Genomic DNA, 16,660 nt, shown 5'->3' on the forward strand with positions numbered 1-16,660 from the left:
CTTACTGAGGGAAAGAGGTTGTTGGTCAAGATCTCGCGATACATGGCCCCATCCATCCTCCCCTCAATACGGTGCAGTCGTCCTGTCCCCTTTGCAGAAAAGCATCCCCAAAGAATGATGTTTCCACCTCCATGCTTCACGGTTGGGATGGTGTTCTTGGGGTTGTACTCATCCTTCTATTCCTCCAAACACGGCGAGTGGAGTTTAGAGCAAAAAGCTCTATTTTTGTCTCATCAGACCACATGACCTTCTCCCATTCCTCCTCTGGATCATCCAGATGGTCATTGGCAAACTTCAGACGGGCCTGGACATGCGCTGGCTTGAGCAGGGGGACCTTGCGTGCGCTGCAGGATTTTAATCCATGACGGCGTAGTGCGTTACTAATGGTTTTCTTTGAGACTGTGGTCCCAGCTCTCTTCAGGTCATTGACCAGGTCCTGCCGTGTAGTTCTGGGCTGATCCCTCACATTCCTCATGATCATTGATGCCCCACGAGGTGAGATCTTGCATGGAGCCCCAGACCGAGGGTGATTGACCGTCATCTTGAACTTCTTCCATTTTCTAATAATTGTGCCAACAGTTGTTGCCTTCTCACCAAGCTGCTTGGCTATTGTCCTGTAGCCCATCCCAGCCTTGTACAGGTCTACAATTTATCCCTGATGTCCTTACACAGCTCTCTGGTCTTGGCCATTGTGGAGAGGTTGGAGTCTGTTTGATTGAGTGTGTGGACAGGTGTCTTTTATACAGGTAACGAGTTCAAACAGGTGCAGTTAATACAGGTAATGAGTGGAGAACAGGAGGGCTTCTTAAAGGAAAACTAACAGGTCTGTGAGAGCCGGAATTCTTACTGGTTGGTAGGTGATCAAATACTTATGTCATGCAATAAAATGCAAATTAATTACTTAAAAATCATACAATGTGATTTTCTGGATTTTTGTTTTAGATTCCGTCTCTCACAGTTGAAGTGTACCTATGATAAAAATGACAGACCTCTACATGCTTTGTAAGTAGGAAAACCTGCAAAATCGGCAGTGTATCAAATACTTGTTCTCCCCACTGTATATCATCCCGTGAACTTTGATGATCTGACAAGCGAGGTGACGCATTTTCATGTCGCTGCTAAAATACAGCATTTACTTGATTTGCGTCTCTACCATTGGCCCGTCTCATTGATAGTCATTAAGGCTGGGTTAGCTGGATGTTGTTCTTGGTGTACATGGTTCGAAATCACCCTTTATAAGCACTGAGAAGATACATTGGTCATTATGGCCACACTTTTAACAGACTGTACCTTATGAAGGCTTCATCGAGCAATCAGATCAGCAATCATAAGCACTACATAGATGATTCACAAAATATTCAAGTTGTACTACATATAGGGAGAATATGGCATAACACCTTTCCCACTCTTTATAGAGCATGGCATTTGATACCAACATTTTTTTAACCACCTACAGTTGAAGTCGGAAGTTTACATAAACCTTAGCCAAATACATTTAACTCAGTTTTTCCACAATTCCTGACATTTAATCAAAGTAAAAATTCCCTGTCTTAGGTCATTTGGGATCAACACTTTTTGTGAGCAAGCCTCCTTGCTCACACATGCATTTTCAGTTCTGCCCACAGATTTTCTATTGGGTTGAGGTCAGGGATTTGTGATGGCCACTCCAATAGCTTGACTTTGTTGTCCTTAAGGCACTTTGCCACTACTTTGGAAGTATGCTTGGGGTCATTGTCCATTTGGAAGACCCAAGCTTTAACTTCCTGACTGATGTCTTGAGATGTTGTTCAATATATCCACATAATTGTCCTCCTTATGATGCCATCTATTTTGTGAAGTGCACCAGGCCCTCCTGCAGCAAAGCACCCCCACAACATGATGCTGCCACCCCTGTGCTTCACGGTTGGGATGGTGTTCTTTGGCTTCAAAGCCTCCCCTTTTCCTCCAAACATAACTATGGTCATTATGGCCAAACAGTTCTATTTTTGCTTCATCAGACCAGAGGACATTTCTCCAAAAAGTACGATCTTTGTCCCCATGTGCAGTTGCAAACCGTAGTCTGGCTTTTTTATGGCGATTTTGGAGCAGTGGCTTCTCTTTGCTGAGCGGCCTTTCAGGTTATGTCGATATAGGACTCATTTTACTGTGGATATAGATACTTTTGTACCTGTTTCCTCCAGCATCTTCACAAGTCCTTTGCTGTTGTTCTGGGATTGATTTGCACTTTTCTCACCAAAGTACATTCATCTCTAGAAGACAGAACGCATTTCCTTCCTGAGCGTTATGACGGCTGCGTGGTCCCATGGTGTTTATACGTGCGTACTATTGTTTGTAAAGATGAACGTGGTACCTTCAGGCGTTTGGAAATCGCTTCCAAGGATGAACCAGAATTGTGGAGGTCTACAATTTTTTTCCTGAGGTTTTGGCTGATTTCTTTAGATTTTCCCATGATGTCAAGAAAACAGGCACAGTTTGAAGGTAGGCCTTGAAATACATCCACAGGTACACCTCCAATTGAGTCAAATTATATCAATTAGCCTATCAGAAGCTTCTCAAGCCATGACATAATTTTCGGGAATTTTCCAATTAAATGATTAAATGCACAGTCAACTTAGTGTATGTAAACTTCTGACCCACTGGAATTGTGATACAGTGAGTTAAGTGAAATAATCTGTCTGTAAACAATTGTTGGAAAAATTACTTGTCGTGCACAAAGTAGATGTCCTAACCTGTCACGCCCTGACCGTAGAGATCCTTTTTATGTCTCTATTTTGGTTGGTCAGGGCGTGAGTTTGGGTGGGCATTCTATGTCTGGTGTTCTATGTTGTCTATTTCTTTGTGTTTGGCCGTGTGTGGTTCTCAATCAGAGGCAGCTGTCTATCGTTGTCTCTGAGAACCATATTTAGGTAGCCTGTTTTCCCACTTTGAGTTGTGGGTGATTATTTTCTGTTTAGTGTTTGTCGTCACCTTTCAGAACTGGGGCCTGTTGCACAAAAGTAGAATTAAGACATCCGGGATAAATGACTCAGCTGAGCTCAATGAAGCCAAAACATGTGCGTCCAGGCTTAATTGGTTGCACAAAGACCAAGCCAGGATGAGCAGACACGGATTCATTAAGCCAGGTGAAACCAATCCTGGATAGGTGCGCGCTCACGGCTCACTCAAATAGACCCCGCCACAGATCACAGATTAACTGATTTACCATGGCAACTAGAGCCGCGTACTTTTCACCGTCGGAAGCACAAATCCTCATGGAGGCATACGAGGAGGTAAAAGATATAATTAAGAAGAAAGGCAACACCGCCACAGTGATAAAGCAAAGAGAAAAAGCGTGGCAAAGTATTGCAGACCGCCTGAATGCGTAAGTAGTGCACAATTACACACTCACCGCTCCGCTGAAACATCACAATTACAATTCAAATATTTAATTCACATCTCCAAAAATGCAGTTGTACTGTAATTATGAAACGGTTAAATTTTTAATTGAAATGCACTGCAGATATGAGTGAAATTGTGTAAAGTAACTCCATCACACTGTATAAAGCTATGATACATTTTTTGATATTTTTACTGAAAACAAGACAAAAATACCAAGTAATTTTTTGCAGTGTGACTCCATTAAATGTGTGTGTGTGTGTGTGTGTGTGTGTGTAGATTAAACATGAACGGGCCAAAACGGACATGGCAGCAGGTCAAAATCAAATACAAGAACATTCTGCAGAATGGTATGGTCCCTGACTAATATTTAACAAAGCACAAGCATATATTGTACCCAGAAGGTGCCTGCTCACACATTGTCTGTACTGTTTTAGCAGTGAAAAAGAATACCCACAGACAAGGCACGGGTGGTGGGTCACCAAAGGCTGACCTTACCCCAGCAGAGGACATGGCCTTGGAGCTAAATAAAGGCAGGCCCGTCTTAGAGGGGATCCCTGGGGGGAAAGAGACGAGCATAGGTTCCTCCCAAGATGCCACCCGCTTCATTCAAGGTATGTCCTTCCATCTCTACATGGGATACAACCACATTCATATTGAATCAATTTGGACTGTCTGACTTTGGTTTACCTATTGCCTTGCAGTGTCTGGCAGCACTGTGTTCCTGTTAGAGCCACCAGCACAAGCACCAGACGATGCTGATCCAGTGAGTACTCCATCAAAGGCATACTGTAGGCCTGGCATGTCTTGTCTACTAGCTTCAATATGAATCCGATTAAATGTGATAGGGTGAAGGCCCCAGTGCAGCAGCAACAGCACATGATGGAGACGATGATGAGGAGGAGACCATCTCTCTGGATTCCAGAAGGCATGAGGTATCATGTTAAGACTGTGAAAGTACTATTTACTCTACAATGGTGAGGAGTCCTCATCAAAATCAAAAAATCGAATTTCTTTTACAGGACCCAGATGCTATACAGTGGGAAAACCAGCCTGGCAACATAGTGCGTATTAATAAAAGGACACCACATCCTGCCAAATTCCAGCTGCGCTAATTGTATTGTGTTCACAGAGCTCACAAGCTATCAGAAAGTTGTATGGCAACCACCTCCGGCGCCAAATAGAACTGGCAGACATAGACATTCAGTACAAGAAGAAAAAGATGGAAAATCTTGCACTGGAGTCCGAAATAAAAAAGAGGACAATTAGGAAACTGGACCTTGAAATAAAAAAAACTTGAGAGGGAGGTGAGATATGCCTTCAATGTACACTGTATGCTAACTGTAACACAAATGTATTAATCATTATTTTTCTTTCCTCCCCCAGCTCCAAGAAGATGACACAGCTCAAAATAAAAATTAGGTATATTCTCGTAAAGTCAAGTGAGCCATGACATATGAGCTCTTATTGTGAGCACACAGGACGGTGGCATCTTTCTAAGGTTTTTTTTATTTTCCCAGCAATCAGTACAACCAAGTCATCGTTATAAGGCATCGCCCTCTTTTGCCCACCCCCCCAGCACCAGGTGTGGCCACTAGCCTATATGAAGGCCCAAAATTGTGTGTTCCTTTCTGCTCTGACAATGGCATGCCCATTCGTGCGAGATGTGGTGGATGAAGAAGCACTTGTGCTGAGGAGAGCCTTCAGGCGAGAAAGGGTCTTCAGGGACCGGTTGGACCCACTGGCCTTCCCTGATGACCATCTATATGAAAGATACAGGTTTTCTGCAGATGGCATCAGGTATCTATGCAGACTACTGGGTCCCAGGATTAAGCACCGCACTGCACGGAGCCATGCACTGAGTGTGGAGCAAATGGTTTGTGTGGCCTTGCGCTTTTTTGCTAGTGGAGCCTTCCTGTACTCAGTGGGGGATGCAGAACAGCTGAACAAGGCCACAATTTGCCGCACAATAAGGAGTGTGTGTCTGGCTATCAAAGCATTAGCAGATGTCTTCATCTCCTTCCCTGGCCACAGAAGACTCTGTGACATCAAAGAGGAGTTCTATAGGATTGCAGGTAAGAGGATCTACAAATTACAGGACAACTGTTAACACATAGTAGGATACTCATTACTTTGTGTGACAGGTTTCCCCAATGTCATTGGTGCAGTGGACTGCACACACATAAGGATAAAAGCCCCCTCAGGTGCCCATGAGGCCGATTTTGTGAATAGGAAATCCTTTCACAGCATTAATGTTCAGGTGAACATAACTTTTTGATATTGTCCATTGACGAACACTCTGCATTGCCAGTGATGTGCATTGATTGGTGTAATATTCCTCATCTTATGATTTCAGATGGTCTGCAATGCTGACTGTGTGATCAGCAATGTTGTGGCAAAATGGCCTGGCTCAGTCCATGACTCCAGAATCTTTCGGGCCTCTGAAATCTATCAGTGCCTATCACAAGGTAAGCCACACAACCCCTATTTATAACCATCATGGCTGTGTCAAGAATATCACTGTGTTTATGAGGTAGTAATGATGAGATTTTGTGTTGACAGGTGAATTCTCTGGTGTGTTGCTGGGAGACAGTGGGTATGGCTGCCAGCCTTTTCTCCTGACACCTTTCACAGACCCCCAGGAAGCACAGCAGGCCTACAACCATGCCCATGCCAGGACCAGGGCCAGAGTTGAAATGACCTTTGGCCTCCTGAAGGCACGCTTTCACTGCCTTCACAAATTAAGGGTCAGCCCTGTTAGGGCATGTGATATTACTGTGGCTTGTGCTGTCCTCCACAATGTGGCCTGCCTGAGGAAGGAGAGGGCCCCCAGAGTGCCACCAGCCATGGACTGGGACAATCCGGCAATCTTCCCTGATGACGACAGTGGTCGGCTGCTGAGGGACCAATATGTGTTGAATTATTTTAGTTAGTATGTGTGCTTTCAATTTTGGTTAAATATGTCCTGCGGTGGCAGAGTAATTTGAGTTTTTTTGGGTTCGTTTTTTGACGAATTTGGCCTCTTATGATGTTTGTGCGGTATACTGTGTGTAATACAAGGCTGCAGGGAGGCTACTGCATCCATTCATTTGTCTGTTCAGTTGATGTGTATGGATTTGTCCTGCATTTATTTTAGTGTGCAGACATGCAGGGTGTGTTATATACAGACCTTTGAATGTGTATGTATCATTTTGTATAATATGCTTGGATTCTGTGCTTTCCATCTTGTAGAGTCACTGTGACTTCAGTTTCGAAAGGAGCTGATGGTTTACCTGCTTTGTTTTGTCCTTATTCAATAAAGGAACATAATGTTACACATTGTGTTTTTATATTCATATGGAATGTGTATTTGTTTATATGACAGAGTACTAGGGCCACACTGAAGAAAAAGGATAAAGTCATAAATTTATGAGGCTGGTTCTTTCTGCAGAAAAGCTACATATTGTTTTTACAGTTTTGATACTTATGACAATGTGATACTTAATATTCTGGCACATCAGCATGTCTTTGTTTATGAAACCATACTGAAGTACAATTTCACGAAATGCCCCACATCTGTCATTTTAACAACTGTCCTCCTTTAAATCAACTGGTTACAATATTATGACTTGTGTTTTTTTCCCCTCTGTGGCCCTAATATTCTATCATTTTATATATAGCCTTATAGTCTATGGGAAACTGTAAATTATCTAATGATAGCAACATCATCTAAAAATCATTTTTTATCCAAAATCATTGAAATTAATGATCACAAACGTTTAAATAATAACAGTGGGTCTAGTTATATGTGATAACAATGTATAGTGAGCAGTGAAATAACTATTGGTTTCCATTTGTGGTGACTGCTGACTGACATTAGGGATGAGATTAAATAGATCCTGGAATTTAGCCTGGTCTGGAGCAGGCTAGCTCCACAGAATAAATCTCCATGGTAATTTATACCATAACATATCCTCCTGCCCCCTATCCATCTTTAGTGCAACCGGATTACGGATCAATTGAGCCAGGATCACCAAGATATCCTGGCTTAATCCCTTATCCTAGTTTTGTGCAACAGGCCCCTGTTCGTTTGTCGTGTTGTTGTTTTGTTAGTGTTCATATTTATTAAAGAAACGTATTTATGAATACTTACCACGCTGCACCTTGGTCCTCTTCTCCTTCTCCCGACGACAATCGTTACATAACCAACTTGGCAAAACTATAGTTTGGTAACAAGAAATTTGTGGAGTGGTTGAAAAACGAGTTTAAATGACTCCAACTTATATATACAGTGTATATATATATATATATATATATATATATATTGGTCTAAGAAGGATTCATTAAACCTTACGGTACGTTTAAAGTAGGCCTGACATTATGAACTCGACAATCTCTAGATAAAGTGTTTCGATTCACAGACTCCTTCCCCGTTCATTCACATCGGACCAAAACGCAGCTTGTGGAGAATACATGTTTGATTTATTTTAAACGAAGATGAACACGAAACGAAACACTTTTACAAACTATACAAAAACAACAAACGATGTCAACAGACCTGAACATATGAACTTACATATAACGAAGAACGCACGAACAGGTACAGACTAAACAAACGGAACAGTCCCGTGTGGTACAAACACTGACACGGAAGACAATCACCCACAAACAAACGGTGTGAACAGCCTACCTTAATATGGTTCTCAATCAGAGGAAACATCAAACACCTGCCCCTGATTGAGAACCATATAAGGCTAATTAACAAAACAACCTACACAAGAAACAAATAACATAGACTGCCCACCCAGCTCACGTCCTGACCAACTAAACAAAGCTAAACAAAGGAAAATAAGGTCAGGAACGTGACAGTGTGGCTATGAGAAATCTGGGCTGGATAACAAGACAAATTAACAAGTCTTGCCTGGACTTTCCACATGTTCATCAAGCTCCTATTTTAAATATCAAGATACTCCTGATTTACTAAACAATGAAGCAAAAACCACAGGTGATCCTACCTAACAATTCTAAGGAGAGAGAACATTTTTGTAATGTTACACGTAATATTCCCCTCATGTTTGAGTGTCCAGTTTGCCATTGGTTAGGGGAACATTCTATGTTAGCACAAACCTTCTGAGAATTTTTTTTGCAAGTTTTAGTGTTAAAGTTAGGAGAAAATTCCCTTCAACTTATTTAAAACATGGTTACAATGTTCTCAGAATATACACCATTAATATTCTAGACAAGTTTTATGAGACGTTGAAAGAACATTCATGTGTCCAGTTTTCTGACGGTTATGCGAATATTCCACCAAACATGGCTGCCATGTTCTCTGAATATTCAAAGGGGAAACCTAGTCAGTTGCACAACTGAATACATTTAACATACCCCCTCTGATATTAATGTGCTGGAAACATTTCACGGGATGTTGCAAGAACATTCCTGTGTCCAGTTTTCAAAAGGGTTCACAGAATATTCCATCAAGTAAGGATACTCCCCTAGCAGGTGAGTTCAAACTTAGGTCACCAACACCAAAGACAAATGCCCTAACCCCTGTTCCAATAAGGGTTATCTCTAGAGCATGTGCTTATTGCGACAGTATAGTTAGGCCCTGTCCAGAAGAAACCATAAACCCTTCTCCCTAGGCACTTGTATAGATCTGAAACAACTTGATAGGTGTAAGCAATAAGGTGAATACACTTTACAGAACTATACAGAAAGTCCTTTGCTGAAATAAGTTAATAAAATCAATTATGAGAATAGTCAGATTAAGTGACATCTGACACGGACATGATGGTGTAGCAGGAACACCGGAGTACCGTGAACCAAGAGGTTCAAATCCTGGTGAAAAGATATATTTTTTAAATGACTGTATAAATGAACATGCACAATGTAATCATGTATGTTTTAAACACTGTGTGTGATTATCCTTGCCAACAGACAAAGAGCTATCGGTGGTTCACCAATCAGGTCCTTGATTGGCTCAGCAACAGTAACAAGAAGTTATGTGTAATGAATATTTCTTTGAACACAAATGTTCTCACAACGTTCCCATGACAGTTGTCTGGAATGTCTGGAACATTAATATCTTGTGTTCTGAGAACATGGTGTCATGACGTGGCCCTTTCTGGGTGTAGATCATGGCTTCCCCCTCTCTCACTCTCTCCTACACCCAGGTTCTGTTATCTCAGGTCATAAATTCCTGGCGGAGACTCTCTTCCCCTTTTCATGCAGAGAGAAAGACCATAGAGGATTTCGCGTGGCCTCTCCTCCTAAATCCCCAAAATGGGAAAATTAATCTATACGTCCACTTGTGAGAAGGGTCCGTGGACACTTAAGGGACAGTTATGTTGAGTGTGTTTCATTTGGTGACCTCACGAAGGACAGGAAAGACACACAACTATATCTCTGAATGTCTACATTTCTCAATTATGGTGTTTTTATCTAATTCTTGTATAAGATTAATGAGTAAAGATTAAACTATTTGTGAAATGATGTAATGTGATGTTAAACCTTTAAAGTGAGAGAATTGTATTCCCTTTAAAGTTTAACTAAGTCATTGGCCCACCCCCGTGAGCACAGACATGATCTGGAGTCATGGAACTGCCATTTCTACTGTTACGAATAAAAGGAAAATCCTCTTCAGACTAAGCAAACCCACAGCGTCGATGGGGGGCTAAGGAAGTCTCAAAGTTTTGCTCGCCTGAGTTAGTGTGGTCTACAGCTTATGAGATACTCTATCTACCTAGAGAGTTTATCTGTATTTTTCGTAGCTGTCTACGTACCACCACAGACCGATACTGGCACTAAAACCACACTCAATGAGCTGTATACCGCCATAAGCAAACAGGAAAACGCTCATCCAGAGGTGGCGCTCGTAGTGGCCGGGGAATTTAATGCAGAGAATCAGTTTTATATCAGTTTTACCTAATATCTATCAGTACTTCTTATGGCTGCAGGGGCAGTATTGAGTAGCTTGGATGAAAGGTGCCCAGAGGTGCCCAGAGTAAACTGCCTGCTCCTCAGTCCCAGTTGCTAATATATGTATATTATTACTAGTATTGGATAGAAAACACTCTGAAGTTTCTAAAACTGTTTGAATGATGTCCGTGAGTATAACATAACTCATATGGCAGGCAAAAACCTGAGAAGAAATCCAAACAGGAAGTGGGAAATCTGAGGTTGGTCGATTTTCAACCCAGCCCCTATTGAATACACAGTGGGATATTGGTTATGTTGCACTTCCTAAGGCTTCCACTAGATGTCAACCGTCTTTAGAAACTTGTTTGAGGATTCTACTGTGAAGTGGGACCGAATGAGAGAGGAATGAGTCAGAGGTCTGCCAGCAGTCACACGCTGGTCACGCGCATTTCACATGAGAGGTAGCTGCGTTCCTTTGCTTTTCTGAAGACAAAGGAATTCTCCGGTTGGAATATTATTGAAGTTTTATGTTAAAAACATCCTAAAGATCGATTCCATACTTCGTTTGACATGTTTCTACGGACAGTAACGGAACTTTTTGACATTTCGTCTGCAACTAGGGAACGCACTTCATGACTTTGGATTTGTTTACCAAACGTGCTAACAAAAGTAGCTCGTTGGACAAAAATGATGGACATTATCGAACAAATCAAACATTTAATGTGGAACTGGGATTCCTGGGGGTGCATTCTGATGAAGATCAAAGGTAAGTGAATATTTATAATGCTATTTATGACTAATGTTGACCACCAAATATGGCAAAAATATTTTGGGCTGCTTTGCTGTCTGAAAGCTGTTCTCAGATTATTGCATGGTTTGCTTTTTTGAAATCTGACACAGCGGTTGCATTAAGGAGAAGTGTATCTATATTTCCATGTCTAACAATTGTATTTACATTTATAATGAGTATTTCTGTAAAATGATGTGGCTCTCTGCAATATCACCGGATGTTTTTGGAACTAGTGAACATAACGCGCCAATGTATACTGAGATTTTTGTATATAAATATGCACTTTATCGAACAAAACATACATGTATTGTGTAACATGAAGTCCTATGAGTGGCATCTGATGAAGATCATCAAAGGTTAGTGATTAATTTTATCTCTCTTTGCCTGGAAAAATTGCTGTTTTTTTCTGTGGCTCCGACCTAACATAATCGTTTGTGGTGCTTTCGCTGTAAAGCCCATTTGAAATCGGACACTTTGGTGGGATTAACAACAAGATTACCTTTAAAATGGTATAAAATACATGTATGTTTGAGGAATTTTAATTATGAGATTTCTGTTGTTTGAATTTGGCGCCCTGCACTTTCACTGGCTGTTGTCATATCGATCCCGCTAACGCGATTGCAGCCATAAGAAGTTAAATGTGCAACCAGAGGGAAAAAAACTCTAGACCACCTTTACTCCACACACAGACAGATTACCAGGACATGTACTCTGAGATTGCACTAACCAACTGGCAAGTGTCTTCACTGACATTTTCAACCTCTCCCTGTCTGAGTCTGTAATACCAACATGTTTTAAGCAGACCATCATAGTCCCTGTGCCAAAGACCACTAAAGTAACCTGCCTAAATGACTACCGACCCGTAGCACTCACGTCTTTAGCCATGAAATGCTTTGAAAGGCTGATCATGGCTCACATCAACACAATTATCCCAGAAACTCTGGGATAATTGACCCACTCCAAATAGCATACCGCCCCAACAGATCCACAGATGATGCAATCTCTATTGCACTCTACACTGCCCTTTCACACCTGGACAAAAGGAACACCTATGTGAGAATGCTATTCATTGACTACAGCTCAGCATTTGACACCATTTTGCCCTCAAAGCTCACCAATAAGCTAAAGAACCTGGGACTAAACGCCTCCTTCTGTAACTGGATTCTGGACTTCCCCAAGGTGGTAAGGGTAGATAACAACACATCCGCCACGCTGATCCTCAACACGGAGGCCCCTCAGGGTTGCATGCTCAGTCCCATCCTGTACTCCCTGTTCACTCATGAATGTACGGCCAGGCACGACTCCAACACCATCATTAAGTTTGCCGATGACACAACAGTGGTAGGCCTGATCACTGATAACAATGAGACAGCCTATAGGGAGGATGTCAGAGACATGGCTGTGTGGTGCAAGGACAACAACATCTCCCTCAATGTGATCAAGACAAAGGAGATGATTGTGGACTACAGGAAAAGGAGGTTGAGCACGCCCCCATTCTCATCGACGGGGCCATAGTTGAGCAGGTTGAGAGCTACAAGTTCCTTGGAGTCCACATCACCAACAAACTAACATGGTCCAAGCACACCAAGACAGTCATGAAGAGGGCACGACAAAACCTATTCCCCCTCACGAGACTGAAAAGATTTGGCATGGGTCCTCAGATCCTCAAAAAGGTTTTACAGCTGCACCATCGAGAGCATTCTGACGGGTTGCATCACTGCCTGGTATGGCAAGTGCTCGGCCTCCGGCTGCAAGGCACTACAGAGGGTAGTGCGCACAGCCCAGGACATCACCAGGGTCAAGCTTCCTGTCATCCTGGACCTCTATACCAGGCGGTGTCAGAGAAAGGCCCTAAAAATTCTCAAAGTCTCCAGCCACCCTAGTCATAGTGTTCTCTCTGCTTCCGCACAGCAAGCAGTACCGGAGCGCCAAGTCTAGGTTCAAGAGGCTTCTAAACAGCTTCTACCCCCAAGCCATAAGACTCCTGAAAATCTAATCTAATGGCTACCCAGACTATTTGCATGTAAGCCCCCCCCCCCTTCTACACTGCTGCTACTCTCTATTATTATCTATGAATAGTCACTTTAATAACTCTACCTACATGTACATATTACCTCAATTACCTAGGCACCGGTGCCCCCACACATTGACTCTGTACCTGTACCCCCTGTATATAGCTCCTCTATTGTTATTTACTGCTGCTCTTTAATAATTTGTTATTCTTATCTCTTACCTTTTGGGGGGTATTTTCTTAAAACTGGATTGTTGGATAATGGCTTGTAATAAGAATTTCACTGTAAGGTCTACAGCTGTTGTACAGTGGCTTGCGAAGGTATTCACCCCCCTTGGCATTTTTCCTATTTTGTTGCCTTAACACCTGGAATTAAAATGGATTTTGGGGTGGTTTGTATCATTTGATTTTCACAACATGCCTACCACTTTAAAGATGTAAAATATGTTTTTATTGTGGAACAGACAAAAAACTGAACTTGAGCGTGCATAACTATTCACCCCCCAAAGTTCTTGGGGTATGTCTCTATAAGCTTGGGAGATCTAGCCATTGGGATTTTTTTTCCATTCATCAAGGCAAAACTGCTCCAGTTCCTTCAAGTTGGAGGGGTTCCGCTGATGTACAGCAATATTTAAGTCATACCACAGATTCTCAATTGGATTGAGGTCTGGGCTTTGACTAGGCCATTCCAAGACATTTAAATGTTTCCCCTTAACCTTTTGTCAATAGGGGGAGCTGTTAGCATTATTTTTTTTTTTACATTTCCAAATTAAACTGCCTCGTACTCAATTCTTGATCGTACAATATGCATATTATTGTTATTATTGGATAGAAAACAGTCTATAGTTTCTATAGGAGTTGAAATTTTGTCTCTGAGTGGTACAGAACAATTTCTACAGCACTTTTCATGACAGGGTTCAGATTTCAGAAATTTTTACCTCTGATCTGGGGTCTGTTTATAAGGCCACAGTGAATGCTATGAAGAAACCGACACTACCTACGTCTTCCTCTGGGTGTCGGTACGTCATCACGTTTTCAATGAACTCTATGGGACGTTCACAGCCATTATAAATGACAAAAATGTACAGAGACCCCTCTTTCTCAACGTGCGCCTCAAGCGTGAAGGCCATCGGACCTGCATCGTTCCAAATCGTTTTCTAACCAGCAGTATTTCTCCGGTCATGTTTTCAGTCGTTATAGTTGTTAAAAACATCATAAGGTAGTGAATTTTAACCGTTTTATAGCAATTTATATCCGTTTAGTGCGATTCTGAGGAATTTATTTGTCGTGCACTTTCTAGCTTTGGGAACGTTTCGCGGTCTCGGTCGTTGTTAGTGGACATTTCGAAGGACAGAGGACATCTATCGACCAAAAGACGTTTATAACATAGAAAGGATACATTGCCCAAGAATATGATGGAAGATCAGCTCAAAGTAAGCAATATTTAATATGATAAACCGTGTTTCTGTCGAAATATTTTAAACGCATACATCGCCATTTTGTTTGGTATAGCTTCACTTGGCCAACCCTGTATTGAAAAGTAAGGATAATTTTAAAAATGTAAATCAGCGGTTGCATTAAGAACTAATTTGTCTTTCGATTCCTGTCAACCCTGTATTTTTTAGTCAAGTATATGATTAGCTTTTAATTAAACTAGATCACTCTGATAGATGACGTCAGACATATTGAGGCTTGATTTCCTAGTATTTTCATTGTGTAACCACGGTTTTGTATGGCTAAATATGCACCTTTTCGAACAAACTGTATATGTATGTTGTAAAATGATGTTACAGGAGTGTCATCGGAAGAATTCTGAGAAGGTTAGTGAAAAAATTAATATCTTTTGGCGGTGATTACGTTATAGCGCTCTTTGCCTGGAATCGATGCTCTGGTAACGTTTTCACATGTGGTATGCTAACTTATCGATTTATTGTGTTTTCGCTGTAAAACGCTTAGAAAATCTGAAATATTGTCTGGAATCACAAGATCTGGGTCTTTCCATTGCTATGCTTTGTCTATTCTTATGAAATGTTTTATGATGAGTAAATTGGTCATACACGTTGCTCTATCTAGTAATTCTAGTGGATTTGTGATGGTCGGTGCAATTGTAAACTGTGATTTCTACCTGAAATATGCACTTTTTTCTAACAAAAACTATCCTATACCATGAATATGTTATCAGACTGTCATCTGATGGTTTTTTTTATAGGTTATTGGCTATCAATATCTTAGTTGAGCCGAATTGGTGATAGCACCTGAAGGAGTAAGAAACTGATGGAGTTAGAATAGTGGTGTATTTTGCTAACGTGTTTAGCTAATAGATTTACATATTTTGTCTTCCCTGTAAAACATTTTAAAAATCTGAAATGGTGGCTTTATTCACAAGATCTGTATCTTTCATCTGGTGTCTTGGACTTGTGATTTAATGATATTTAGATGCTACTATCTACTTCTGAAGCTATGCTATCTATGCTAATCAGTGTGTGGGGGGTGGGGGGTGCTCCCGGATCCGGGTTTCTGAGGCAGTAAAAGTTAAACCACTCGAGTGTTGCTTTAGCAGTATGCTTAGGGTCATTGTCCTGCTGGAAGGTGAACCTCCATCCCAGTCTCAAATCTCTGGAAGACTGAAACAGGGTTCCCTCAAGAATTTCCCTGTATTTAGTGCCACCCATCATTCCTTCAATTTTGACCAGTTTCCCAGTCCCTGCTGATGAAAAACATCCCACAACATGATGCTGCCACCACCATGCTTCACTGTGGGGATGGTGTTCTCGGGGTGATGAGAGGTGCTGGGATTGCGCCAGACATAGCGTTTTCCTTGATGGCCAAAAAGTTTAACTTTAGTCTCATCTGACCAGAGTATCTTCTTCCATATGTTTGGGGAGTCTCCCACATGCCTTTTTGGCGAACACCAAGCATTGGCTTTTTTCTGGCCACTCTTCCGTAAAGCCCAGCTCTGTGGAGTGTACGGCTTAAAGTGGTCCTATGGACAGATACTCCAATCTCCGCCGTGGAGCTTTGCAGCTCCTTCAGAGTTATCTTTGGTCTCTTTGTTGCCTCTCTGATTAATGCCCTCCTTGCCTGGTCCGTGAGTTTTGGTGGGCGGCACTCTCTTGGCACATTTTTTTGTGGTGCCATATTCTTTCCATTTTTTAACAACGGATTTAATGGTGCTCCATGGGATGTTCAAAGTTTGGGATATTTATTGGAGTGGAGTGATGAACTCCATCCTAGCTGGAGGGTTGCTCTCATCTTATCTATCAACACAGGCAGGGCTCTAACCCCTCTAGCTCCACAATAAGATAGGGTGCGGGTAGCCAGCCTGCCAGCTTAGTGGAGTCTGCCACTAGCGCAGTCAGTGTTGTCAGCTCAGCTATCCCCATTGAGACTGTGTCTGTGCCTCGATCTAGGTTGGGCAGAACTAAACATGGCGGTGTTCGCCTTAGAAATCTCACTGGAATAAAGAGCTCCTCCATTCCTGTCATTATTGAAAGAGATTGTGATATCTCACATCTCAAAATAGGGCTATTTTATGTTGACTGATACATGACTCAAGCCTGATCAACTTATTGTGTTAAATGAGGCCT

General features: G+C 41.8%; 2 protein-coding genes across 7 annotated transcripts in view; one reads left to right on the top strand and one right to left on the bottom strand.

Annotated features, from left to right (window-relative positions):
* The window catches only part of LOC139565532 (cadherin-22-like), a 316,857-nt gene that overhangs the window by 161,894 nt on the left and 138,303 nt on the right, over positions 1–16,660 (bottom strand). The window lies entirely within an intron of this gene.
* Positions 2,981–7,435, top strand: LOC139565514 (putative nuclease HARBI1). Of its 5 annotated transcripts, none has more exons than XR_011672916.1 (12): positions 2,981–3,361; positions 3,655–3,725; positions 3,813–3,989; positions 4,080–4,141; positions 4,224–4,310; positions 4,398–4,439; positions 4,508–4,682; positions 4,762–4,797; positions 4,896–5,450; positions 5,520–5,635; positions 5,732–5,843; positions 5,938–6,952. XR_011672916.1 is itself a non-coding variant. In XM_071385930.1 (12 exons), the coding sequence occupies exons 9-12, from the start codon at positions 4,979–4,981 to the stop codon at positions 6,306–6,308; spliced, it is 1,071 nt and encodes a 356-aa protein (XP_071242031.1). In that variant the 5' UTR covers positions 2,981–3,361; positions 3,655–3,725; positions 3,813–3,989; positions 4,080–4,141; positions 4,224–4,310; positions 4,398–4,439; positions 4,508–4,682; positions 4,762–4,797; positions 4,896–4,978; the 3' UTR covers positions 6,309–6,941. The 5 variants fall into 5 exon arrangements, 3 of the variants coding, with proteins under 3 accessions (XP_071242031.1, XP_071242023.1, XP_071242048.1); XM_071385930.1 differs by having other exon boundaries at positions 5,938–6,941; XR_011672917.1 differs by lacking the exon at positions 5,520–5,635 and having other exon boundaries at positions 5,938–7,435.

Source organism: Salvelinus alpinus, chromosome 2 (assembly GCF_045679555.1).
Source record: "Salvelinus alpinus chromosome 2, SLU_Salpinus.1, whole genome shotgun sequence".
Lineage (NCBI taxonomy): Eukaryota > Metazoa > Chordata > Actinopteri > Salmoniformes > Salmonidae > Salvelinus > Salvelinus alpinus.